General features: G+C 42.8%; 1 protein-coding gene across 1 annotated transcript in view; it reads right to left on the bottom strand.

The window, feature by feature from the left end:
• Window positions 1–27378, bottom strand: part of LOC144893714 (uncharacterized) — a 167920-nt gene that overhangs the window by 95418 nt on the left and 45124 nt on the right. Inside the window, exons 2-3 of the mRNA XM_078785091.1 lie at window positions 6456–6527; window positions 5841–6018 (exon numbers count right to left, since the gene is read on the bottom strand). Coding sequence (XP_078641217.1) covers window positions 5841–6018; window positions 6456–6527 — 250 coding nt within the window. The remainder of the gene's footprint in view (window positions 1–5840; window positions 6019–6455; window positions 6528–27378) is intronic.

The following is a 27378-nucleotide window of genomic DNA, read 5'->3' as shown; positions in this document are numbered from 1 at the left end:
TGAGAGACGACATGGCAGAAGACTTGACACACTGTACAAGTACACCAAAGGAGAAGGATCTTGAACCTCCAGACAGCGATGATGAGGAAAGTATTGGTGATGGGGAAGACTATCAAGGGTCACTGACTGGTTTAGAGACAGACCTACCTGCAGGACGCCATTCCTGCATCCCCAGCCAGGAGATACTCGAGTTCCTGGAACAAAGCTTGCATAGCAGGAAGAAAGTGGAAAATGCACTGAAACGGTGGAAAGATTATGACTTGCTAGTGCATTCCTTGTATGTACTAAGGAGAGAGGGACATAAAACAAAGACTTCAGGCTCGGCCGAACAAGCCCGAGTCAGGAAGTTTCTAGCAAAGTTGTTGAGTTACGGGCCTGAATATAAAGTCGTTTAGGAGGATGAATTTCACAGAAACAAAACTCTCAATACAATAATGACATCAAACTTACGAATAGGATCATTGAATGTCAATGGCTGTAAGGATGCATTCCGTGTGCACTGTGTGATTCTGTGTGAAGGAAAAACTTGATGTAACCTTTCTGCAGGAAACCCACACGACCCCAGAGGCTGCATCCCGATGGGAAAACCAATGAGAAGGCTTGGCCTTTTTCAGTCACCTAACGGACACATCTTGTGGAGTGGCTACCCTCTTTTCACCAAAGAGGAAACCTGAAATACTTGTCGTAAAGGAAGCCAGTGTGGGGCGGTTGCTACATATAAAAGCAAAGTTTGAAGAATTTGTTGTCAATTTCGTCAACATTTATGCACCTTGTGTAGGAGTTGCAAGGGGGATTTTCTTCAACCGGTTGCAGAGATTCATGCTCACCTTGCCTGCTGAAGAGTGTGTAATTCTTGGAGGAGACTTTAATTGCACTCTAAACCCCTCCCTCGATCGAATAGGTCAGGAGCCGCATAATCCCTCTGTAAGAATATTACAACAAACCATAACACTGTTAAACTTGAGGGATACTTGGCACATACAACACCCCACAGACAGAACATTCACGTATACGAGTATCAGAGGTGGTCATATATCACAATCCCGGCTCGATAGAATTTACGTGTCTCACCGTTGGTGTAAGATTGTCAGTGACTCCGGCATAAAAGTTGCCCATTTCACAGATCACAACTTGGCCTGGATTAAGTTTTCCCTGGCGGAAACAAGGCAAGGCCCGGGCTTGTGGCACCTGAACAATGCTTTAAGTCAGGATGAAGCCTTTTTGTCAATCTTTTTCAATTTTTGGAAAGCCTGGAGGAATAAAAAAGGAGATTTTTGCTCGCTTGGATTCTGGTGGGATGTAGGCAAGGTACGATTGAAATTGCTGTGTCAGGGATACTCGTATGGATCGAGCAAAACACTTGGGTTAGGGATCAAAAGACTGGAAGAGGAACTGCTGCACCTTGAGAAGCACCTGGCCACACTTACCTCTACTGAACTGCAGGCATACCAAGAAAAAAAGAGCACCCTTAAAGCATGTAGTCGGGTGAAGGCACGAGGGGCGTATGTGCGCTCTCGTTTGCAGTTTATTTCTGAGGATGAATATGTCCTGAATTATCTCAAAGGGGTGGAAAAACGCAAAGGTCAATTCAGGACTATAGCGAGTGTTCTCGCAGAAGATGGTCTCTTGCTCAATGGCTCTGAGAGTGTTCAAAAACGAATTAGAGCCTTTTATGCTCAGCTGTATTCGGGGAAGAGCACAGACGCAGGTGCAGGTGGCACATTGTGGAGTAGTCTTCCTGAAGCCTCTGTAGAAGACCGGGAGCAGCTGGAGACTCCATTATCTCTGGAAGAATTGAAAACCGCCCTGCACAGCCTATCAAGAGATAAATCCCCTGGCATGGATGGCTTATCATGTGAATTCTGTACAAAAGTATGGGACTTGGTTGGACCTGATTACCTAAGCGTAGCTCAGGAAGCATGTGATACAGGTATAATGCCCCTTTCTTGGCGTCGAGCGATTCTGGTCTTGATTCCCAAGGAGGGTGACTTGAGAGACGTGAAGAATTACCGCCCTGTGTCTCTGCTGTGTGTGGATTATAAGGTCATGGCTAAAATGTTGTCACTCCGTCTCGGACCAGTCCTGACAAAACTAGTCAGCCCGGACCAATCTTATGCCATTCCAGGCAGGACAATACATGACAACATATCCCTTGTCAGAGACCTGATACAGTATGCGGACATGACTCGGACTCAAGTCGGATTTCTCTCCTTGGATCAGGAGAAAGCCTTTGACCAGATGAACCATGAGTATCTGTTTGAAACCTTGCTAACATTTGGGTTGGGGAGGAGATTTGTAGGCATGATTCAGACGTTGTACATGTCGGCAGAATGCCTAGTTAAAGTCAACGGTTTCTTGCTCGCACCCTTTCCATTTGAGAGAGGAATAAGACAAGGATGTCCCCTGTCCGGCCAATTATATTCCCTATGTATCGAACCCTTCCTTTGTTTGATGAGAAGAAGGCTAACTGGCATTGTGGTGCCACACAACAGGGTCAACCTCAAACTTTCTGCATATGCAGATGATGTTCTCGTGTTTGCCAGTAATGCAAGGGATATGCAAATAGTTTATGATTGTCAGCAGGTCTATTCAGCAGCATCGTCTGCTACAATCAATTGGAGGAAAAGCTCGGGGCTTCTTATTGGACAAATGCAGGTAAAGGAGCTACCAACGCTTTTTCAGAAATTGACCTGGAGTCGCAATGAGATCAAATATTTGGGGGTGCACTTGTCCACTTCCCATGGGTCCTCACCACTCATTAACTGGAACACTTTAGGGGACAAGATCGAAGCAAAGTTGAGAGACTGGAGTGGACTACTAAAAGTCCTGTCTGAGGGGAAAAACACTCCTTATTAAACAGGTTATAATTCCGAAGTTAGTATTCAGGCTCTCTTGCATAAGCACTCCAGAGGAGTTTCTGGTTAAGATGCAGAGGAAGCTACTGGACTACTTTTGGAATGGTAAACACTGGGTTTCCCTGGGCATTCTGAGCTTGCCTTTTGCAGAAGGTGGACACCTTTTCCCTGCCTTCGAAGCCACTACCACGCATCCAGGCTGAAGACCATACAACGTTACCTACATGTGAACCCTGCACCGTAATGGTGCTCACTGGCATCGTACTTCTTCAGCAAAGTGCTCAATCTTGGGTACAAAAGGAATCTTTTCATCAGTACATCTCGGAGCCTGTCTAGCGCTACATTGCCTCTTTTTTATCAAGAAATGCTGAAGGCTTGGAATGTAGTCGACGTACAAAGAACAGTTCCTTATCCAGGCAAGGACCTGTTAGAAGAACCGCTCATTCTCAACCCTCTTCTACAGGGCCCAACTCTGGCTTCCTTTTCAGTAAGAAGGAGCCTCTTAGCTGGTAGCATATCCACAGTGGGAGACCTTCTGAACGATGGTAAGAGAAGGCTTATTTTACCCAAGGAGCTCGCAGCGAAAATGGGCCTGAGGACAATCAGGATCCCCTCCAGGATACTTGAAGAGGTCAAAAGCTCCTTGCCTCCCGATTATCTGGAATATCTAGAGAATCTCAAAGAGGGTGATGGATCTGGACAGATGTCCATCGGTAACTCCATGGATTTTAAAATCCGACCACGATGTTGCGACCTCTCTCAGCCAATACCTGCAAACAATATGAGTAAGATCCTTGGCACAGTGGAAATGTCGTTCTGTGGGCTATCAAGGAAAAATATATACCTGCTAGTGATCCACTCGCTCCATTATATAGCTCTTGCAACCCGACTAGATACTCCCTGGCGTGAGATTCTTCCACTTCCTTCGACTGTTCATCCACGTTGGGATTCACTTTATCTCTACCCAACGCCAATAATGATGGCAGACTTAAGTTGGAGGTTGCTACATGGTGCACTGAGCTCTGGATCTATGATGCGGCATTTCACTAACTTCCCAGAGGAATGCTGCTTTTGTGGTGAAAGGGAAACTATATTTCACATATCTATCTATAATTCCAGTAATCTCTGTGTGTGTGTGTGTGTGTCTGTGTGTCTGTTTGTCTGTGACCGCTGTTTCTCGACAACCACGGGTCCGATATACTTTAAACTTGCCAGGTATATTGCTGGGGACCCGAGGATGTGCCTTTTCAAGGTTTCATATTAATCGGACAAGTAGTTACCGAGCTATGTCCAAAAAACGATTCAACCAATCAGAGAGCAGCGAATTATCACGTGTGCCGAACGTGGCGAACAGACTCTGCCTCGGACGGCACATTTGAGAGCGTATTCATTTATTTCACGTTGGCAAACTATGTTGCCGCTATGTTGGCGTTAAACTATGTTTTAAAACTAATTAAAACTAATTTGCGATTCTTTCGCTTTCCTGCGCGTTTGTGCATGCTATGGCGATTTCTTTACCAAACTCCGCAAGCCGTTCGCTTTGGACCAAACCATTTCATGTAAATAGAGGGGGGGGATTGTCACCGTACTCGCAAGCCGTTCGCTTTGGACCAAACCATTTCATGTAAATAGAGGGGGGGGGGGGGGGATTGTCACCGTACTCGCAAGCCGTTCGCTTTGGACCAATCCATTTCATGTAAATAGAGGGGGGGGATATAATTTTAGATATATATATAGTACGGGCATGCCCTAGTACCTTCAATGCCACCGTCTTGAACCAGGCTTCTTACTGATGAAAAATCTTCTCTTGCGCTTCTGGCTTCACTTCTCTCCAACACTTTTTATCATCGGGCACCCGGTAAAGAAACTAAGCAAGTCACGAGATCTCCTTGTTAACTTTATTTTAGCCTGTGGGAAAATGGCAATATATAAAACCAGGAAGGCAAAAATAGATAAAGATGTGGTGGAACACAGTTCTGTATGGCTGAAGGGCTTAATACGCTCACGCATTATTTCGGAGTACAAGGCGGCAGAATATAGTAACACTGTTCAAAAGTTTAAGGAAACCTGGACTATAAATGATGCACTTTGTACAGTCTCCCCACAAGATACTTTGCTCTTATTTGTATAAACTAGGACGTGCCCGTACGTGGGTGCCCGTACGTGCGTGCAAAAAAGCATGCGTGCAAACAACAACAAAAAAAAACTTTGAAACCACGTGGCAGTAACGACCACAGAACCCCCCCCCCTCTATTTACATGAAATGGTTTGGTCCATTCGCAACGACCACAGAACCCCCCCCCCCCCCTCTATTTACATGAAATGGTTTGGTCCAAAGCGAACGGCTTGCGGAGTTTGGTAAAGAAATCGCCATAGCTCGGTAACTACTTCTCCGATTAATATGAAACCTTGAAAAGGCACATCCTCGGGTCCCCAGCAATATACCTGGCAAGTTTCAAGTATATCGGACCGGTAGTTGTCGAGAAACAGCGGTCACAGACAAACACACACACACACACACACACACACACACACACAGACACACACACACACACAGAGATTACTGGAATTATAGATAGATGTGTTATTTGGCATTCTTTTTGGTGTTCTTTGGCGTTCTTTTTTTGGTGTTCTTTGGCGTTCTTTTACCTTCCCCTTATCTGTCTTGGTAGTGCTTTCTCTTCAAAATGCTCTACCTTGTCTACTGTAGTTCAAACCATGGACTTGCAGAGATGAGGAATTGAGTGACATTAAACTGGGAACATATGTTTGCCTGAGCTTGCATGAGCTATGAACGCAAATCTCTGTAACCTTTCCAACAAAAGCACTACTACTACCACTACTACTACCATCACTACTACTACTACCACTACCACAACTACTACTACTACTACTACTACTACTACTACTACTACTACTACTACTACTACTACTACCACTACTACTACTACTACTACTAATTTTAATATTCCCAATTATTCCCACCTTTTTGTGGGATTGACCATGGGGTTGGTGTGAGCCATGTACTTCACAACCCGACTGATGGTGATTTGGATCGGATTTTGTAATTTGTTCAGGGTGCTGGCGATAACTCCCTGACCTTTTGGGGAAAACGGTATGGGATCGTGCTTCCGATGGACAGCGTACATGTTGATGCATCGATCTGCATACAAAACAACCAGAGTATGACAACTATCGGGGATGCCTCTTTGCGGTGGTTGCACCCCCAAACACAAGTCGGGGGCGAAATCTTCCCCATTCTTCCCTGCTGCCCGGATTCGTCAGGGCAGTGTGGTCACGGTCAGAGAGCCGATCAGTCCCCATCGACCGGCCCTTTCCCTCTTGTCTCTTCTCTCTCTTCCTCTTTTTCTATTTCTCTAAATCTGTCCTGGCCCTGACTTCGTGAAGGCAGAGGTGCACCACCATCCTGGATGTGGGGGATATCTGGGTCGCTCCTGGGAGATCGATCGGCTGTCCCCATCCCCATGCCACGTGCTCGAGAGAACTATCCGGAGCTAGATAACAACAACAACAACCAGGGTATATTGCTGCCTCGAGATTCTAACCTTGGCGAGGAAGCTCAACAATTGGTGTGCATACCTCTGAGCAATCCTGCCACCCCGTAAAACATGGACGATTTGTCCAAGCGTTTCATGAACCAGCTGGCTCTGCCTGATGTTCAACAGAAGATGGTTATTGCAGGAATTTGTAATTTGTTCAGCATGTCAGCATTAACCCGCCTTACTATGTGTCGTGCTTACTCTTCCTCATCGAAAGACGCCGTGGGATGTTTAAGGTCTTGCAGCTAATGGTGGCAGACAGGTGCCCAGCTTAACGTCCGTCCAAGAGACGGTGCACTAATAGATTGATGCAATGCTCTGCCTGCAAAGCACCAATCCGACAGTTTATAGCTGGATCAGAAATCGAACCCAAAGTAGACAGCTCTCTGCATCATCCTGAAGCACTCTTTTTACTGAATTCTTGAGATCAACAGCAGTGTCGGTTAACATAAAAATGGCCTTAGACATTGCAATACTCTGCTCACCTTCACTCTTTCATTCCTCTTTTCTCCCGCCTCTGGAACAAACTCCCTCACTCTCTTCAATCCCACTCCTCCCTCCAGGTCTTTAAAACAGCTGTTCACCACCATCTGTTATCTTCCCCCATCCAAAACCTTGATCTTTTCTACCCCCGTTAAAACCCCCCAAATCCACCTCTTTAAACCCCCAACTTCAATCCTGAAATTCCTAGAAGTGTTCATTTGCTTTATACCGTGTACCCCTCCCTCCTCCCCCCAGCCCTCCCCCTTCCAAAGATCTTCGATATCCCTGTTCTCTCCTATTATCCTTGTGTGCTTCCCTCTCTCTCCCCATCTTGTCTTCCCCTCCCTATATTGTTTTTTGTGTCCGACTGTCCGTTTATGTTTTTTGTGTTTTATATGCTAATGTCTGTTTACTGTGCTAGCTCTTACACGAGCCTCGATCTTGTATACAAAAAAAAAAAATACTAAAGGAAGGAAATAGAATGAAAAGGATGAGAATCATGTATTTTGGTGTTCTGTTTGTTATTGTACCATCTTTGAGACTTTAATTGATTATCGTTTTTAAAATGTTCTCAGCGTACTCTGTGCTTTGCACAACAATGTTATGTATTCTTGGTGTAGATTTTATTTTACACTGCTTCTAATTCAAAATTCCCTTTCATAGAAGAACAAGAAGAAAAAGACGTAAAATGTCATAACCCCTGGTTTTAGTAATTTTCCTGTATGGAGTTAAAGGCCACCAGTCGGCCATCTTTGGTCGGATTACAAAACAAAATCTTCTGCATATAATATATACCATCATTCATTATATGTGTGCCAAGTTTGAAAAAGATCGGTAAATGCATGTCTGAGAAATTGTTGAGGACGTGTTCAATACCGGATGTTTTGCAACTAAAATGGTCGCCAGTCTACTCGTCGGCCATCTTTTATCAGATCACAAAAAACAAAGTGAGGTGCATGTGTATGCCATGTCGTACTGAGTTGTGCCAAGTTTGAACAAAATCGGACCATGCATGTCCGAGGAATTGTTGGAGACACGTTTGAGTAACAAAATGGCCACCGGTCGGCCATCTTGGATCTGATCTCGAAAAACAATGACGTGCCAACATTGGTTATCCGTGTACCAAATTTGATCAACATCGGTAAATGCATGCCCGATAAATGGTTGAGGACGTGTTCAACATCGGGTATTTTACAACCAAAATGGCCGCCAGTCAGCCATTTTTGATCGCATCGTGAAACAAAATGATGTGCATGTGTATACAATCATGTATTGTCTTCGGGCCAAGTATTAACAAAATGGGTCCATAAATCTCCAAGATATGGTTGTGGACGCACAGACGGACCGACCGATGGACGAGACCCAATCCGTAAGCCGCCATTTCGGACTAAGTCCAATGGGGGCTAATGAAAGAGTTTCAGTGCTGTTGGGGCATTTTCATGGTAAATATTCCAATGGTTGCAGTTTTTCATTGCCCTCCTAGTGGGGGCGGTATTATATGGATTTTGGTCAAGTGGTACCAGCACACAAAGGCCTACTCCTTTGAGAGGTGTCCCGGAGTCTTTTAAATCTACTAGGCGAGTACTGGCAAACTGCACGACCGACTTATTGCCTTGTCCAAAAATTCAGATGTTGAGAAATTTTTTTGAAAGGTACTGTGGGATCTTCCTGATGTAACTGCCTTTGGAGCACCAGGATGACATTGGAGCTCGGGCCTATCCCGAAGGCGTTGTATCCAGACCAGAGAGCTCAATAACAAGTGCCCTACCTACATATTTTCATCCCCACGCCTTTTGAAATAAATGGTGGTGAGGGGAAACTGGGGGATATTATAATGGGCTCCGTCTGTCCGTCCGTCCATCCGTCACACCATCTCCTCATAAACGGTTGGGCAGAAATTCATCAAATTTGGTAGTTATGATCCACATGGCAGGAAGGTGCAAGAGCAGTTTAGCGTTTTGCTCCCACCCACAAGGGTGAGTTCAAAAAAACAAAAACAATAATGCATAAAATAACAAGAACGGCACTCAGGAGAGAGCATACCTCCACCTGATTGGTCATATCACTCAATAGTGAAGAATCACTTAAAAAATTCTACTAGCTGAATCCGGATCTTCACCAAAATTGAATCGATTCTTCCTTGTCACACACACAACCGGTCCACCAAGTTTCGTCAAATCCATCCATAACTTTTTGAGATATCCTGCTATGTATCGTTTTTGGCCCGATCTCCCAATGGTGAATAATCACTTAAAAATTCTACCAGCCGGATCCGAATCGGAATCTTCACCAAAATTTAATCATTTCGTCCTTGAGACATCCGCTACATCTTTGCCAAATTTCGTCTGAATCCGTCACAACCTTTTGAGATATTTTGTCCAGAAACGGACAGACAAACAGACAGACAGGGGTGAAAACATAACCTCCATCCACCTTTGGTGGCGAAGGTAATAATAAATAAAAAAAATGAAACTTTGTATATGCAATCCACATTGGGGGGACGCATGAAATACGTAACTTTTTTTTGGTTCCGGTTCATGCTCCAGGAGATGGAGACTTACAGGGGTCAAAACGGGGAAAAAAATTTAATGAAGAATTTGATATTGGGTCATTCCTGGTGGAGCATCACGACATCTTTCAACTTTACTTTAGGTGGGAAGCACGGGGATTATGCGATGCCGCAACATCGACTTTGCTCTCGTTTTATTTTTATCGACATTTTTTTTCTATACAAGGTCGAGGCTCATAGGGAAGATGATAAAATGGCAACGAACTGGCCGTGGAAGAAGTGGGGCCACATTGGACTCAACAGGCAAGGGAATAACTGAACTGGAAAGAGGAGGGGGGGGGGGGCACAAATCAGCAAAAGATGGTTTGGATAGTTAGGGTTAATGAGAGTAAAAAGGATTGCTTGTAGGGATGGAGACTTGAGATGGTGGTGCATGACCTTCTTGAATTCTGGAGGGGGGAGTGACTTTTGAACAGCCTCACGTCCCATGTATTGAGCTGCAAAGGCCTTGTAGGTTGTGAGTCGTTCTGATTTTTCAAGGAATTACTGGGAACAATAGAGGATGTCCAGTCTGCTGCTGGCTTTGGAGGCCAGCTGTGCAGTATGGTCACCCCAGGAGATGCCATGGTTGATGGCAGGACGACAAGGAAAAGAAATGTACCACTTCTGTTGTCTGACCATAAAAATCTATCGGTTGGTTAATTATCCTTGCTGGTGTTTGGGTCAATGGCTGATGGCCTCACGTCATTGTACTCTTCCTGATGTACCAATGCTGCGACAGTCTGATGAAGATCCATAAATGTAATAATGAACATTAAGTGAGACGTCAAATGGAATTAATTTTTCTGTTGGTGTTTGGTTTTGTTATATGAAATGTCATGTCAGCTTGCATTGCCATCGATATGGGTTTTCAGCACTTTCCTTTTCATTCCATGGCAGTTTGTTACCTTCGCCACCAAAGGTGGATGGAGGTTATATTTTCACCCGTCTGTTTGTTTGTTTGTTTGTCCGTTTGTGAACAAAATATCTCAAAATGTTGTGGACGGATTCGGACGAAATTTGGCAGAGATGTAGCGAAAGCGACAAGGACGAAATGATTCGATTTTGGTGAAGATCCGGATTCGGATCCGGCTACTAGAATTTTAAAAAATGATTCTTCACCATTGCGAGATAGGGGCCAAAACGATACATAGCAGGATATCTCAAAAAGTTGTGGACGGATTTGGACAAAACTTGTTGTACATGTTGTGTGTGTGACAAGGAAGAATCGATTCAATTTTGGTAAAGATCCGGATCCAGCTAGTAGAATTGTTAAAGTGATTCTTCACCATTGAGTGATATGGCCAACCCGGCAGAGGTATGCTCTCTACGGAGTGCCGTTCTACTTTTTATGTTATTTATTACTTCCTCAATCGAAGATTTTTCAAGTATATTGGTCGGTTGAGTTTGTTATTACTTGTCCAAATTTATTTATTTTGACAAGTATGTTGATCACTCCGGTTTGTGCGTGTGTGTTTGCCTCTCTGCTTACTTATACTTGCCTACAGGTCACAATTTTAAACCGATCTTCACGAAACTTCACCAAGCTGTAGAGGGCGTCACAATTGAGAAGCTTGTTGATTTTGAGGTTAAAGGTCAAAGGTCATCTGGAGGTCGAATTTCTAAACTCGCCATTTTTCATCCAATTGACTTGAAAATTGAACAGCATTTGTATATTGAGTCACATAATTGGAAAACAAACTTTCTTTGAGGTTAAAAGGTCAAAGGTCAACTCAAGATCAAATTTCCAAAAGTAGCAACGGTGCCCGCCCTACGGGCGGGGCTTCAATTGGGATGCCCAAATGAAAAGGTAAAATATCAGAAATTTAAGGGGTTTTTTATATTTTAAACGATTTATATAAACATCCGTTAAATCATATCACATGCAAGTCATCAAAATCTAAACAGTATCTTTAGAATTTCAAGAAAAGCCACATCACTGTTCATATCGGTAAATATTATTCCATCGTGTTTCAAATCGTGATATCAACAGTTGATATCACGATTTGAAACACGATGGAATAATATTTACCGATATGAACAGTGATGTGGTTTTTTAATTGAAATTCTAAAAATAGTTTAGATTTAGATGATCTGCGTGTGATATGATTTAACGGATGTTTATATAAATCGCGCCTCCAAATTGAAGCCCCGCCCTTAGTGTAATTCTTTGTCCGAGGTCACCGAGCCAATTCCAATTCCAGTCTTTGTCCGAGGTCACCGGGTCCGATCGGTGCAGCCGTGCAGCGATCGGTGCAGTCGTTTGTGCAGCACAAAAACTAGCAAATCAACAGTTAAAAGGATTTTGAGCTGTTTGTCAAAAAGGACAGTTAAAAGCTGTTACGGCCTTGGCAAGATCGATGGAGACAGCGATCTGTTAGCATATTCACCACCCAAATAGCTATGTGGAATTCTCTCATGTCAAGATTAAACGCTGCTTGAACTTTGGCCGAGGTCATTATCTACTTTTAATGATGTTTATATACGAATCGAAAAGAGAATAATTGGTTTTGGGTCGTCCTTTCCGCATATCTCATGGGATTGTGAGTTGGAGAGACGGCCGTGATGGCGGGGAGGGGGTTGGAATTCTCTCAAGCAGGGATTCAACCCGTGTCCTTATAAAAGGTCTTTGTCCGAGGTCACCGAGTCCGATTGGTGCAGCTGTGCAGCGATCGGTGCAGCCGTTTGTGCGGCACCCGGGAAAACAACATCGTCACAATGAAAATATCGTCACAATGAACGTTATGCGAACGCGAATGTTATGCGGGAGTCCAAACCTGAGAATGCTGGAGCCCAAAGCTGAAATTGGAAAAACTAAATAGCCTATTTTACTCCAGGAGATCCCAGGATTACCCACCCAAAATATCGTTGCAGTCGGTTCAGCTGTTTTTGCGGTGCCTTTGAATGGACAGACAGACAGACAGATGGACGGACATTTGGTGAATTATAGTAAGATCATCAATTTTCATCTGATAATCCGTCAATTTTCATCCGATTGACTTGAATATTGAACAGCCTTTGCACATTGAGTCACCAAATTGGAAACCATCTATTTTTGTGGTCAAAAGGTCAAAGGTCAACTCACGGTAAAACTTCTAAAATCATCACTTTTCATCTGAAAAACCGTAAATTTTCATCTGATGGACTTGAAAATGGAACGGCATTTGCACATCGAGTCACCAAATAGGGAATCCAACTATCTTTTGAGGCCAAAAGGTCAAAATAAGGTCAAACTTCTAAAATCTTAAATTTTCATCTGAAAAAATCGTCACTTCTCAACCTATTGACCCGAGCTCTGATCAATATCGTCAATTTTAGTCTTGATGAAATGGACAATTTGCTGGCAGCCTTTTTTGCGGGGGGGGGGGGGGGGGGAAGGGGGTTTTTTGTACAATGACAACTTTGTTTAATATGTATAAGCACATTTCATAAATTCGTGAAAGGTTTTATTTTTCAGTTATTTGTCATTTTCAGTTGTATTTCAGCTGTATTCATGCATGCAAATTGAATCGATATGGGTGTAATCAAATGTGCACTGTTGCATTATGCAATGCATTTGATTAAATTACCAGGGATTGTCATGCAAATGGGGAACATACTGCATAATCATTGCTTGTTGGTATTTGTACAAAACGCCACAGATTCCTACTGTAAATACAGCCTGTTTCACACAGTGATGTAAAACTAACCTATGCGTACCTCCAGTTACATGATTGGTCGAGATGTGATAGAATTGCATGATAATTTATCATTTGTAGTGAAAACACGTATTCATTTATACTTCAGAATTTTGAAATTGAGAATATGTTGCTGTGGTCATGCAACTGCAATGTATGCGTGGTTATTGCAGGCAATGTATGCGTGCACATAATTTGCAATGTATGCGTGCAGATTTTTTTTTGAGGCTGGAGCAAGTTACATCTTTTAAGTGGGTCGTTCAAAATGTTCTACAAACTAGATACTCACAATAGTCCAAGACATGCAACAAAAAATATAACGAGTTATATGTATGAGTGTTAATGTGTGTGTGTGCAGAAAAAAAGAAAGAAAATAAATATATATATACACGACATGGCCAAAAGTATGCGGACACCCCTTGCTCCTCATATGGTATCCATGGAAACCTACACGCATGGTTTGCAGACTTTCTTTCTGGTCGCAGTCAACGTGTGGCCCTGAATGGAATTCTCTCTTCTCCCCTTCCTGTTCAGGCTGGAGTTCCCCAAGGTAGTGTGTGTGCTGCGCCCTGTGCTTCTTCTGGTCTTCATTAATGATCTCTCCGACTCTCTGGAAAATCCTATCTATCTCTTTTCTGATGACTCCACTATCTGCCGCTCCATACCTCATCCCTCAGATCGGCAGTCTGCAGCCTCCTCACTCTCTGCAGACCTGGACAAAATCACAGACTGGTCAAACAAGTGGAACATGTCTTTCAATCCTGACAAATGTCACACTCTCACTTTGTCTCTCCGTAAAGACCATCTGGACAACCCTCACATCTACTTTCTGAACAATCCTCTTGAAGAAGTTCTGTCACTCAAGCTTTTGGGTCTCACTATCTGCCATGATCTGTGCTGGGAAAACCACATTTCAAATCTGGCCTCCAAAGCCAGTCGCCGACTGGGCATCCTCCATCATGCAAAGTCCTTTCTGGGCACTTCTGAGCTCCTCACCACATACAAAGCTTTCATCCGCAACTCAATGGAATACTGCTCTCCTCTCTGGGCCGGTGCTCCTGCCTCACACTTAGCTCGGATTCACGCTGTTGAAACCAAAGCTTTCAGAATCATTGGAATCTCACGCGATGAAGCTGATTCTGAGGGCCTTTCACTTTGTCACTGCAGGCAGGTTGGTGGTCTTTCTGTGACTCCACTCCGGCCTTGCGGTCCAGCTCCATCTGTGCTCTGTCCCTCAAATATTCCTTCAGAACGCACAAGATCTGCCAGCAACCCTCCACTGGTGAAACCACCAAAATCAAGACTCTCTGCTCACCTTCACTCTTTCATTTCTCTTTTTTCCCGCCTCTGGAACAAACTTCCCCACTCCCTTCAATCCCACTCCTCCCTCCAGGTCTTTAAAACAGCTGTTCGCCACCATCTCTTATCTTCCCCCATCCAAATTCTTGATCTTTTCTACCCCCGTTAATACACCCAAAATCCACCTCTTTCAATCTCCAACTTCTTTCCTGAAATTCCTAGTTGTGTCAATTTGTTTTATACCGTTTACCCCTTCCCCCCCCCCCCCCCCCCTCCCCTCACCGGCCCTCTCTCTTCCACAGAACTACCGACGTCCCTGTTCTCTACTGTTGTTGTGCTTGTATGTTTTCCTCTCTCTCCCTCTTGTCTCCCGCTCCCTTTATTTATTGTATGTTTTATGGGGCTGTGCCTGTTCTCGTGTGTAATGTGTTAGCTCTTACACGAACCTTGACTCTGTGTACAAAAACAAAAAAACAGCTGCACATGAATAATAAAATAAATAATTACGATAAAGCAAAAGGATTCTTTTGAAGAGAAGAACTCATCATGAATAATGACCTCTACCTTTATAAATCCTTTTTCTCTCTCTTTTTCTTCCTATAAATGCTTTATGATCATTAATGGGACAGTGTGTTATTGGATATCTTTTTTGAGCAAGGTAGCTTGTAAGGAGGTAATGGCGACCCTTAGGCATTTTTCTCGAGTATAAATCGAGAAGGTATCTGTGACAGATATATTCTGTATAAAATTTTATTTTCATTTAAAAGTTTTGAAATGAGTGCATCGGAAACAAAGAAGCAGGTCCTTGACTGTGATAGAACAGGCCTTGCAGCTGGTACCTTCAAAATGATCCTGATCTCTTCTTAAACTGTCACCCAAATTGCACCTTAAAGAGCCCTCAGGGCAGTTTGAGCCCAGGAAGACTGAGCAACCGGGCAGCTCAACATAATCTCCAAAGGAACGGGTATTCCACGAATCAGGGATGCTGCTCACTTCCGGCTGGTTTCCTTCACATATCAAGCCAAATCGTCTGAGATTTGCAATGAACCATTTTGGGAATCGACATCAGGACACCATAACCCAAGTGCGAATCGACCTCAGGACACCATAACCCAAGCGCAGGGCCTATGTTCTCACAGATTAATTATGGCAATATGTTAGGGGACACAATGTGAATGCAAGATGGTGTTACCCAATTAATTTGCCTTTGACAGACAAATTTGGATAAAATGTACTGGACGGGAAGCCGCTTGGTCTTTGTGAAGCACAAGGTGTGATTGAACTGTACGTTCTGGTAATAAAGTTTGGTAAAGGTAAAAAATACAATTATAACTGAGTGTATGTATAATTGCACAGAGCTGTGTAAATTGGGTGTGCTCACCGCAAATTAATGGCAGCAAGGGTTTCTATTGAATCTCACTATGTTGTGGCAATTTCAAAGCCATTATAATTGGACCCATCTCACTCATTTCCATGGGTAGCTAATTAATTTTTTTTTAAAGATTAAGGACAATTTGTGTATAGTGGAAATTTGGCTTCTTTGGTAACCATCAGCATCAATTTCTGATTATTTTTTGACAGAGTTTAAAACTGCCCATGAGCGTGACATCATAATCCGGTTAGTTCAGCGGAAACCCTCAAATTTGGGGTGCATGAATAGATTTTGCTTGAAAAATCGAAATGGTTTTCGTTGTGACAACTTTTCTGGAGAAAACAAAATTCCAAATAGTTCCATCGATGGGATTCTTGGTTGACTGATCTTCTGTGTTGTAATCTGGTGATCGTAGATTCAAACTAGCACAGCACTCAGTAGAAAGCATACCTCCGCCTAGTGAACAGTTTATGTTTTGTATCTCACTGATGGGCCGGATCTGGATTCGGACCTGAACCAAAATCTAATCAGCTTGTTCTTGTCACCTAACCAACCCGTCCACCAAGTATATTCAAGTTTATGTCCATAACTTTTTTAAATATCGTGTTATATATCGCTTTTCGCCTTATCTCTCAATGGTGAAGAATCATTCATAAATTAAATAATTTTCGTATCCGAATCCATATTCAGATCTTCACTAAAATCGCACAGATTCCTCCTGGTCACACACCCAACCTCCCCACCAAGTTTCGTCCAAATCCGTCGACATTTTGAGGTATCGTGCTATGTATCAGTTTTAGACCTATTGCTCAATGGTGAAGAATCAATTAAATAAATTAAATAATTATCGTATCCTAATTCATATTTAGATCTTCACCAAAATCGATTCTATTTGTCCTTGTCAGACATCCAACGGGTCCACCAAGTTTCGGCCAAATCCGTCGACAACATTTTGAGATATCGTGCTATGTATCAGTTTTAGACGTATTGCTCAATGGTGAAGAATCAATTTAAAAAATTAAATAATTCTCGTATCCTAATTCATATTTATATCTTCACCAAAATAGAATCTATTTGTCCTTGTTAGACACCCAACCGGTCCACCAAGTTTCGTTCAAATCCGTCGACAACATTTTGAGGTATCGTGCTATGTATTCGTTTTAGACCTATTGCTCAATGGTGAAGAATCAATTATAAAATTTAAATAAGTATCGTATCCTAATTCATATTTAGATCTTCACCAAAATAGAATCTATTTGTCCTTGTCAGACACCCAACCGGTCCACCAAGTTTCGGCCAAATCCGTCGACAACATTTTGAGATATTGTGCTATGTATCAGTTTTAGACCTATTGCTCAATGGTGAAGAATCAATTATAAAATTTAAATAATTATCGTATCCTAATTCATATTTAGATCTTCACCAAAATAGAATCTATTTGTCCTTGTCAGACACCCAACCGGTCCACCAAGTTTCGGCCAAATCCGTCGACAACATTTTGAGATATCGTGCTATGTATCAGTTTTAGACCTATTGCTCAATGGTGAAGAATCAATGAAAAAATTAAATAATTATCGTATCCTAATTCATATTTAGATCTTCACCAAAATAGAATCTATTTGTCCTTGTCAGATACCCGGTCCACCAAGTTTCGTCCAAATCCATTGACAACTTTGATATATCCTGCTATGTATCGTTTTTGGCCCAAGCTCCCAATGGTGAAGAATCACTTTAAAAATTTCTAGCAGCCGGATCCGAATCCGGATCTTCACCAAAATCTAATCATTTTGTCCTTGTCACATACGCTACATCTCTGACAAATTTCGTCCAACTCCGTCCACAACGTTTTGAGATATATTGTTCATAGTCAGACAGACAGGGGTGAAAACATCACTTCCACCCACCTTCGGTGGTGGAGGTAATGATGACCCTACTGGGTTGGAAATTGCAAACCAACCCTCAGCTTCCTTCCTTCCTACACAGACATGTTTTAAATTGCATCAGTGGCATAGCTCCGCCACAGTAATGACTGTGCAACCTTCATATTTTGGCACACTGTTGGTTGTGCAACAACGGATTCGTTCAGCGATGTGCTGTGGTTAACAATGAGACTTGTGAAGTCTCAGATTGCCGAAAGAGCTTAAGGATACTCTTTTTTTTTTCTTTTTTAATGTTTGTGCTATGCTAAATGGCCTTTCTGATTTGCCTCTCATAGTAACGTGCACGATATCTCTGGTTCAAAGAGATGCAGGATGTATAGAATGTACAGGTGCAGGGATGTACCAAGAGGGTATCTTCAATCTTACTTGGCTCACTTACGCACATCTGTCTTTACGTCGGCATTCAGATTATCTGCAATATTGTCACATGTACCCCCATGTCAAACGCTTTACCGCAGTTGTAGTGGAGACCTGCAACCACACCGGAGATTAACTCCACGAATGACCGTGCTTGTAGCAATTTAAGACAAAGCGCACACGAGCGGAGAATGCGCTTTGTACTCCGAATGAGGTACAATACCATGTCGGTAATTGATTAGGGTAATTAATCCAGTTTAATCCCCGTAGGGGTATTCGATAGAATGTAAAGGGGTTTTAATGGAAATATGGCAGGCAGATGAACACACAGCCTTGTGAAAGATAAATAAGTAAATATTTATTCATGGACAGGACCAACACTGACTGAAATATTGGACGAAAGATGGAAATCTTGGGCTAATGTGCAAATATGACTGACTGATGTACCATACTCTGTGTTGCAGCGCATTGGTTCTGCCGAAGCAGTTTCTCGTCCAGGAGTTGTGTTGGGCGGTTTGACATCTCTCTCCCAGCGGTAGTTTGCGTGGGTATTTGTAACTTGTCCAGAGTGCTGGCGCAAGCTTGCTTTATCTTTGTGAAGGGCACCTTGGGATATTTGACGTCCACCAACTCATGCTGTCAGGATTCAAACCCAGGATAGACTGCTTAGATGCGAGTGTGCGTACCGATATGCCCTTATGTCAGCCTATATATACATACAGTGCCTTCAGAAAGTATTCACACCCCTTGACTTTTTAAAAACATTTTGTTGTGTTACAGCCTGACTTAAAAATGGATTAAATGTGATTTTTTTTTGTCACTGATTTACACATGATACCCTATAATGTCAAAGTGAATTTTTATTTTTACAAAATAATTGTAAATGAAATACAGAAATATCTAATTTACATAAGTATTCAACCCCTTGAGTCAATACTTCGGAGAAGCCTCTCCTCTCTCTCTCTCTCTCTTTCTCTCTCTCTTTCTCTCTCTCTTTTTCTCTCTCTCTCTCTCTTTCTCTCTCTCTCTCTCACCACCACAAAAAGGACATAAATTAGACACAGCAGGGTTAAACTTCTGAACTAACACCTGTGTGGCCAGGGCATGATGGACCAGTCTCCAATTTAGGTCTACTGTACGTCTGACAGGACAGGAAACCTGTACATTTCATCACAATTTGGAGTAAGAAAAGCTCCTGCAGGTAAAAACTCTTTCCACTTGTTCCTTAAGGGTGCTGCACAGCCCGGTAATGACACCTCTAGACAAATTCTATACCTTGCCCTTTTTCCCATGATGTGGAACACAACGGATTCTTCGCTGTTGGGGGAAAACACTCCATGTTGTTCCTGGGCAGTGACTGGGAGTTCAGGGAAGGTTAAACGAAAATCTACTTCTTCATTTACCCCATTCCACCCAATGTTTAAATCTAAAAAAGTCTGGGATACAATCTTTATGACCCTGCTCACTATTCTAATTGAACGCAAGCCAATTTTTCCAGAAACAGCGCTGGCAGACAACCATCGCTTCAAGGATAGCTCCATAAGATCTCGCACTTTATTAATCCCATTGTTCGTAAAATGTTCCATAAAAGCTCGGCTGGTAGATACTTCAGCGAATAGTGAGTTTTGGAACAATGGCTCATGCACAAACCTCCTGGGATCATAAGAGATCTCCAACTGCTGCACTCCTAGAGCTTGCTAGGCATTCAGGAGAGACCGATGAAATGCAGGGAGCCGAGCTCTATCGACCTGCTTCAAGTCCATAAGGAAAAGTTCCCGGTCATAGTCCATTCCACCTACTTGCCTGAGCAAGGTATTCATGAGAGGATGCCAGGGCACAACCTCGCTGTACAGCAGACGTTTTATTGTCATTAGCCGAAAAGCCATTATTCGACTAGGGATGTGCACCAGGTTTTGACCACCTGAATTACGTGGTCTGCACAACACATCTGGCTTAAGCCAGTGGTGGCCTCCCCAGAAGAAGTCAACTAGACCCCTCTGAATGTTGGTGATCAGAGCTTGAGGAGGCTGGAGTGCTATGATCTTATGCCATACGATTGGAAGCACCAGGTTGTTTATTATCGTTACCCGTGCCTTAAGTGACAAGATATGGAGCATCCCTTTCCACTTTGATAGTTTCTGCTTAATGTTATCGAGGAAACCATCCCAGTTTTTCTTCATATAGCTTGTAGTTCCCAAATGGATGCCTAAGTATTTAAACCCATCCGTTTTCCATAACATTCCTCCTGGAAGAGTTGGGGGAACCATATGTGAAGCCTGTGACTCAGATAGGGTATCTGGGTACAGAGAAAGAGTTACACTTTTGTTCCAATTTACTCTTGCTGATGAAGCAAGTTCAAATTTGGCAAAACACCGGGATAGCTCAAAAACATCTTCCTGGTTTTTAACCACAACACACAGGTCGTCTGCATATGCTGATGTAACAATTTTGGAATTGTTTGACAAGGACAAACCAGATAAGGTGGTACGAAGGAGAGCCAGTAAGGGTTCGATGGACAGTGTGTACAACATGCCTGACAGTGGACAGCCCTGGCGGATGCCACGCTGAAAGGGGAAAGGACGACACAGACTGTTATTTACTTTTAGCAGGCATGATACATTGTTGTATAAAAGTTTTATGCAAGAAATGAATTTTTCTCCAAATCCTGCAGACAAATCCTGCAGTAAGAACTGCAAACAAAAATGAGTGATCCACACTGTCAAAAGCTTTCTCCTGATCAAGGAGTAATAACCCAAAAGCTTGCGACGCAGTATGACCGATAGTAATCAAGTCTTGAACCAAGAAAATACTGTCATACATGGATCGTTCAGGTATGCAATACGTTTGGTCATTCCCAACTAAGAACGAGATGACCTTTTTAAGACGCATTGCAAGCATTTTTGACACAATCTTATAGTCAGTATTTAACAATGACACAGGCTGCCAGTTTGTAATCTGCTGCAAATCCCCTTTCTTGGGAAGAAGACATAAGACAGCTCTTCTGAAGCTCAGGGGCAATTCCCCAGATTTAGGCTCTCGTGAAAAATCTCAATTAAAGCAGGACCCAGAACATTCCAAAACATTTTGTAAAATTCAGCAGGAAGTCCGTCAATTCCGGGGGCCTTGCCGTCTTCGAGTTGTTTCACTGCTGTTGTGAGCTCCTCCAGAGAAATGTCACATTCCAGTTGGAGTTGCTGCTCTTCAGAAAGAGATGGGAGAAGTTCAATCAGCTCATTTGCCATCGTTTTATCCACCGTTCTTGGAGTGAACAAGTTTGAGTAAAACTCTTGCAGTGAATGTTTAATGTCACTCTGGCAAGTCAGAACACCGTCGGAAGAGCATAGACTCTGAATCTGCCGAGAAGTGTTGGCAGCCTTCTGCATTTTGAAGAAATCTTTGTTTGGAGTCTCGAGGTGTATTATGCTCATCCGCAGGTGAGTCATTGCTCCCGCCGCACGCTCTTTGACCAGTTTGGCCAGCAGGGTCTTTTTTTCTATCAGCTGCTGATATTGGTCACTTCCCCAAGATGTTCCAGCTTCTTGTTCATATTTAAGTACATCTGCTTTTAGAGCACTTGTCAACCCAGATGTATTACTGGTGGCATAGCCACCATGATGCCACACCCATGCACGACTCACCAATGGAGAGAGAGAGAGAGAGAGAGAGAGAGAGAGAGAGAGAGAGAGAGAAAGAGAGAAAGAAAGAAAGAGAGAAAGAGAGAGAGAGAGAGAGAGAGAGAGAGAGAGAGAGAGAGAGAGAGAGAGAGAGAAGGAAGGAGAGAGAAGGAGAGAGAGAAGGAAGGAGAGAGAAGGAGAGAGAGAAGGAAGGAGAGAGAAGGAGAGAGAGAAGGAAGGAGAGAGAAGGAAGGAGAGAGAAGGAGAGAGAGAAGGAGTTTAATCGCTTCCCGAGGGGAGGAGATTCGTCACTTTGCGAGTGGCAGAGTTTGTTTGGCAAGGAGAGTGTGGAGTTTTCTCGCCCGAGTAGTAGCTTCATGGTTGACTCACCTGTTCGTTTTCCTGCTTTGTGTGCCTGCTTCGTCTACCTACTTTGTCGTCCTGAAAGTCTCCCTGGTTTCTCGTCCTGCTCATCTTCCTCCTCGTCCTGCTCATCTTCCTCCTCGTCCTGTTCTTGGCTGCTCATCCTGCTTATTCACCTGCCTCGTCAACGAACGTCAATAGCTAAGGCCTCCATCAGTTCTTGTTCCATTCCCGGTCTGTGCTTGAGTCTATTGTGTGGCTCCTTAGATTTTCTTAATTTCTCTTGTGAATAATTATTTATTGTGAATCAGTTCCCCCCTTTTTTCCCTCCCATCCCACCGTCGTGTCTTACACTGTTCCTGTTATTTATGGAGGGGGATAAAACCTATTCAATCAGATTAAGGATCCAGTGTGCTTCTTACAATTCCTGTGCATACCAAACAACCATTAATCAAACGCAGTCCAAGGGAGTTAGAGCGAGTTCGGTCCATCCATCCAGTGGTTGGTGTTAATGGACTGCTGGACATGGCAATACAATTTGCTCTCTTATGAAGAAAACAAAGACAATTTGCTCTTCAATTGTTTTCCATTGAGCAGTTTCGGAGATATGGAGGTGCAACATTTTTCGATTTTTCCAAGGTGGCACCTGTACCATGTGACCTATGGTGTCATAATTATCATTAAAAATTCTACAGGAGGAGACGCTTCTATGGTCAAAGTTTTCTTGTCCATCGGAATAAAAGTTGCAGAGAAATTTTTTTTTCATACTGATCAGATCAAGCGTTGTACTTGTTTCAATTTTTTGAAACCATGTTTTAAACATGAGAAAACAATAAGCCACGTTTCAATTTTTTCCATTGAGTGGTTTCAGAGATATATAGAGGTGTAACGTTTTTCCAAGATGGTGTCTGTACGATGTGATCTATGACGTCATAATTATGAATAAAAAATTATACAGGCTGAAGCGCTCCTATGGTAAATTTTAGTGTCAATCGGACCAACGGTTGCCGGGAATATGAATTTAAAAAATGGAGATACACCACGCGTATGCTACAGATCGCCTAACCCTGCTTTTCGCTTCGCGAATGCAGCGTAAAACCTGATGTTGAACACATCCTCAATTATTTCTCAGACATGCATTTACCGATCTTGTTCAAACCTGGTACACAGATAATGAATGATGACTTACATATGCACGTCATTTTTTTTGAGATCACATCCAAGATGGCTGCCTGGCAGCCATTATGTTGTTTAAACGTGTCCCCAACGTTTAAACAACATAACGTTTAAACGTGTCCCCAACGTTCTGTCTTCTACCGACTCCTCTCCGGCCTTGCACCCCCAGCTCTCTCTGTGCTCTGTCCCCCAAATATTCCTACAGGTCGCACAAGATCTGCCAGCAACCCTCTGATGGTTAAACTGCCGAAATCTCGGCTCTCTGCTCACCTTCACTCTTTCATTCCTCTTTTCTCCCGCCTCTGGAACAAACTCCCTCACTCCCTTCAATCCCACTCCTCCCTCCAGGTCTTTAAAACAGCTGTTCACCACCATCTCTTATCTTCCCCCATCCAAAACCTTGATCTTTTCTACCCCCGCTAATTCACCCCAGATCCACCTTGTTTGAAATTCCAACTTCTTTCCTGGAAGTCCTGGCAGTGTCCATATGTTTTATACCTCTCCCACCGCCCCCTTCCCATGCCCCCCCCCCCCCCAAAGCCCTCGCCCTCTCTCAGATCTCTCGATGTCTCCATGTCTCTCGGTCCCTGCTCTCAAATGTTGTGTTTGTGTCCTTCCCCCTCTCTCCCCATCTTGTCTACCGCTCCCGATGTTATATGTTTTCTGTGTCGGTTTGTCTTTCTGTGTGATTAATGTTCGCTCTTTCACGAGCCTCGATCTTGTATACAAAAAAACCATTTTTGGAACATGCATGGTCCGGTTTTGTTAAAATTTGGCACAAATGCAGCACATGAAGGCATGCACGTGCTCCTCACTTTATTTTGCGATCTCATCAAAGATGGTGGACTGATAGACTGGCGGCATTTTAGTTGTAAAAAAAACCCTGATATGGAGCACGTCCTCCACTATTTGAAGTCATGCATTTACTGATCTTTTTCAAACTTGGCACACTGATAAATGAATGATTGCTTACATATGTATGTCATTTTTACGGCATAGCCCATAGTGCATTGCTGTCTGGAACAGAGTTTGTCTGTCTGTCCAGTGTATGTATGCATGATGTATGTATGTCCCTCATGAACATCCACCAATCAGAGCTGAGCATCTGGTCACATGACAGGGACAGCCTATAGTAACCATTACAGTTGCATATCTTACTAAAAGGAAATATAATAACCTGTGGAATGTTTTAGGGGTCCTTGCGGATGTCTGTAGGAGGGTTCAGAAATTCCTCAATACATTTGTGTTTTTGAAATACGATCAACATGGACCCTGCTCCCGAATCCGGAAGTGGACAGATGAAGACGTCCGCGGGTTTGATATCTCAATACAATCATGACTTGACATTATATTTTGATATATTAATGATATAGTATTAATTTGTGATTGGAATGATGAATGATGCTGTCTGAAATGAAAATATAGAGATATTGAGTTTAAAGCAGAATGAGGAAATGACGTAAGGGTTTCCATCCGTGACATTTGCGGATTCCCCATTTGCAGTTTTGCCATTGACTGGATAAAGCAACATTCAGACTGGGTACGTTTTTGTCCAAGTCATTCACGAACCTGCTGGCGTTTGATTCAGGGTGCCACAGGAATGCAGATTAATTGGAAAAGTTTAATACATTATTTGCTACGGTAACTGTTAACTGGTATCTCCACACAGATCATACAATCCTCTGCAACTAAAGTATCAAACAAGCCCGGCTATGTCGTTTTTAGACTATCGGTGTTGTTATCATATCTAAGATGGCGGACTGGCGGCCATTTTGTTACTCAAACATTCCCCCCAACCATTTGTCGGACATGCATGGACCAATTTTTTTCAAACTTGGCACAAAGACAGCACATGAGAGAAAACATATGCAGAATAATTTTTTTGGGAATCCGACCAAAAATGGCCGACTGGCAGTCATTAACTCCGTACAGCAAAATTACTAAAACCACGGGGGCTATGACTATATATATATATACATATATATATATATATTTTTTTTCTCCTTGTTTTTATTCTTTTGATGTTTTATGTTTCTACATGACGTTTTGAATTTACAGCGTCACTGAAGAGGAATTTGCCTGCATACGAGACTTGCAATTATTATTATTAAAGCTGTCCATTGGCAGTGCATAGCATAGCCAATGCAAGAGCTGTGAAATGTATCTGTAAAGAAGTACAGAGTTTTATTTAGTGTTTACAACCAATTATATTTCTGTACCTTTGCAGGAAGTGGGTTGCTTCGATGAGTGGTGCCATCACTTACAGGGGGTGTTATAAAGCATATGTCACGTCTGCAAGCTTTCACTGATGGACGTTAAAAGAAATCCCACTCTACCTTTCGAAAAGTTTAGGCCAATGTGCTCCTGTGCCCTGGTTAAGCAAGCCCTGACCGACGCTGGGAAGAGCAATGGCAAACCACCCAGAGTATATAAATTGGTGAGTGTGCTTTGGTTTCTTGGGCACTTTGGATGTCATGAGCGGAATGATTCTGTATGGTAGATTGGTTTGTAAGTTTAATGTAAGGTACCATGGGTATTGCCCGCCTGATCCCTCTTCGTTATTTAGTACATGGTATACCTGGGCTTTTGTTTTAGTTTATGGTTTCATTTTGTTTTAGTTTATGGTGTTTCGTTTAGTTACTTTAGTGCACACCGTTGGTCAAAATAATCCGTACTGGCAATAAAAAATGAATTTAGAGCAAGCTTATACCTTAGATCAATGTTATTGAAATAATAATATGTAGTATTTCATTTGTGGTTCTAAAGTTTCAAGGTGAAAAAAAATAATTTAACACTACATTTTGCCTTTCCTGGTGATCTGCCATAATATTGTTTAATTGTTCCCTTTGGATAAAGCACCTTTAGGAAGCAACACATCTCGCCGTGTCATGCAAGCTCTGCTGGAATCGCGTCCTGAAAACGTCATCGTGTTTCATCGCATGGAGTGGTGTGACAACGGAGGGTCTATTCAGGTGCCTGGTGTAAAAGGTGTAAGCACACAAGCCGTGTGCCGTGACGTACCTAGTGTGCACACGTCACAGAGTTTCTGGCAAAAACCTCTTTTCTTTTATCATTTACAGGTGCCTACGATTACATCTTTAACGACCTCAATTATTTACACTTTCTTGTGGGGTTAGCCAGGGGACGTTGTTGTCTAAGTCTTCCAGCCAAGATTGATGTTCGAGGGATGGTGAAAGGAAGTTGTAATTGTGAATTTGTAATTGGGAAGTTGTAATTGCGAAGTTTCATTTGGGAAGTTGTAATTGGGAAGTTGTAATTGGAAAGTTGTAATTGGGAAGTTGTAATTGGGAAGTTGTACTGTAATTGTGAATTTGTAATTGTGAAGTTGCATTTGGGAAGTTGCATTTGGGAAGTTGTAATTGGGAAGTTGCATTTGGGAAGTTGCATTTGGGAAGTTGTAATTGGGAAGTTGCATTTGGGAAGTTGTAATTGGGAAGTTGCATTTGGGAAGTTGTAATTGGGAAGTTGTAATTGGGAAGTTGTAATTGGGAAGTTGTAATTGGGAAGTTGTAATTGGGAAGTTGCAATTGGGAAGTTGTAATTGGGAAGTTGCATTTGGGAAGTTGTAATTGGGAAGTTGTAATTGGGAAGTTGCATTTGGGAAGTTGTAATAGGGAAGTAGTAATTGGGAAGTTGTAATTGGGAAGTTGTAATTGGGAAGTTGCATTTGGCAAGTTGTAATTGGGAAGTTGTAATTGGAAGTAGTAATTGATTCAAGGTGCCGGTGATAAACTCGCCTACACTTTGTGAAGCACGCCATGGGATTTTTAGTGTCAACGAAGACCAATGCGGGCAGACTGGTTCTCCGGCTTAAAGTCAATTTGAGGGATGACCTACACCTTGAAGCACCGCCATTAATGCGAAGCATGAGAGGTGATACAGTAGCTGGCTCGAGATTCAAAACCAGGACAAACAGCTGAAAGACGAGTACGCACACCTCTGAGCTACCCCACACCTCTGAGCTACCCCACACCTCATATTCATCTGAGAAATGGAACAGCAAAGTTAAAGAATTCTGGTACAGTAAGTACCACCAACCTGCAAAACTGCCGACCAGGCGAGGCTCAGGTTAGAGGTTTCACCACCTTAATCTCTGCAGGGGCAATGTGCACC

This window comes from Myxine glutinosa, chromosome 9, assembly GCF_964187855.1.
Source record: "Myxine glutinosa chromosome 9, kmMyxGlut1.1, whole genome shotgun sequence".
Classification (NCBI taxonomy): Eukaryota; Metazoa; Chordata; class Myxini; order Myxiniformes; family Myxinidae; genus Myxine; species Myxine glutinosa.
Note: the sequence above shows the minus strand (reverse complement) of the source record. Positions and strands in the feature narration are given on the sequence as shown.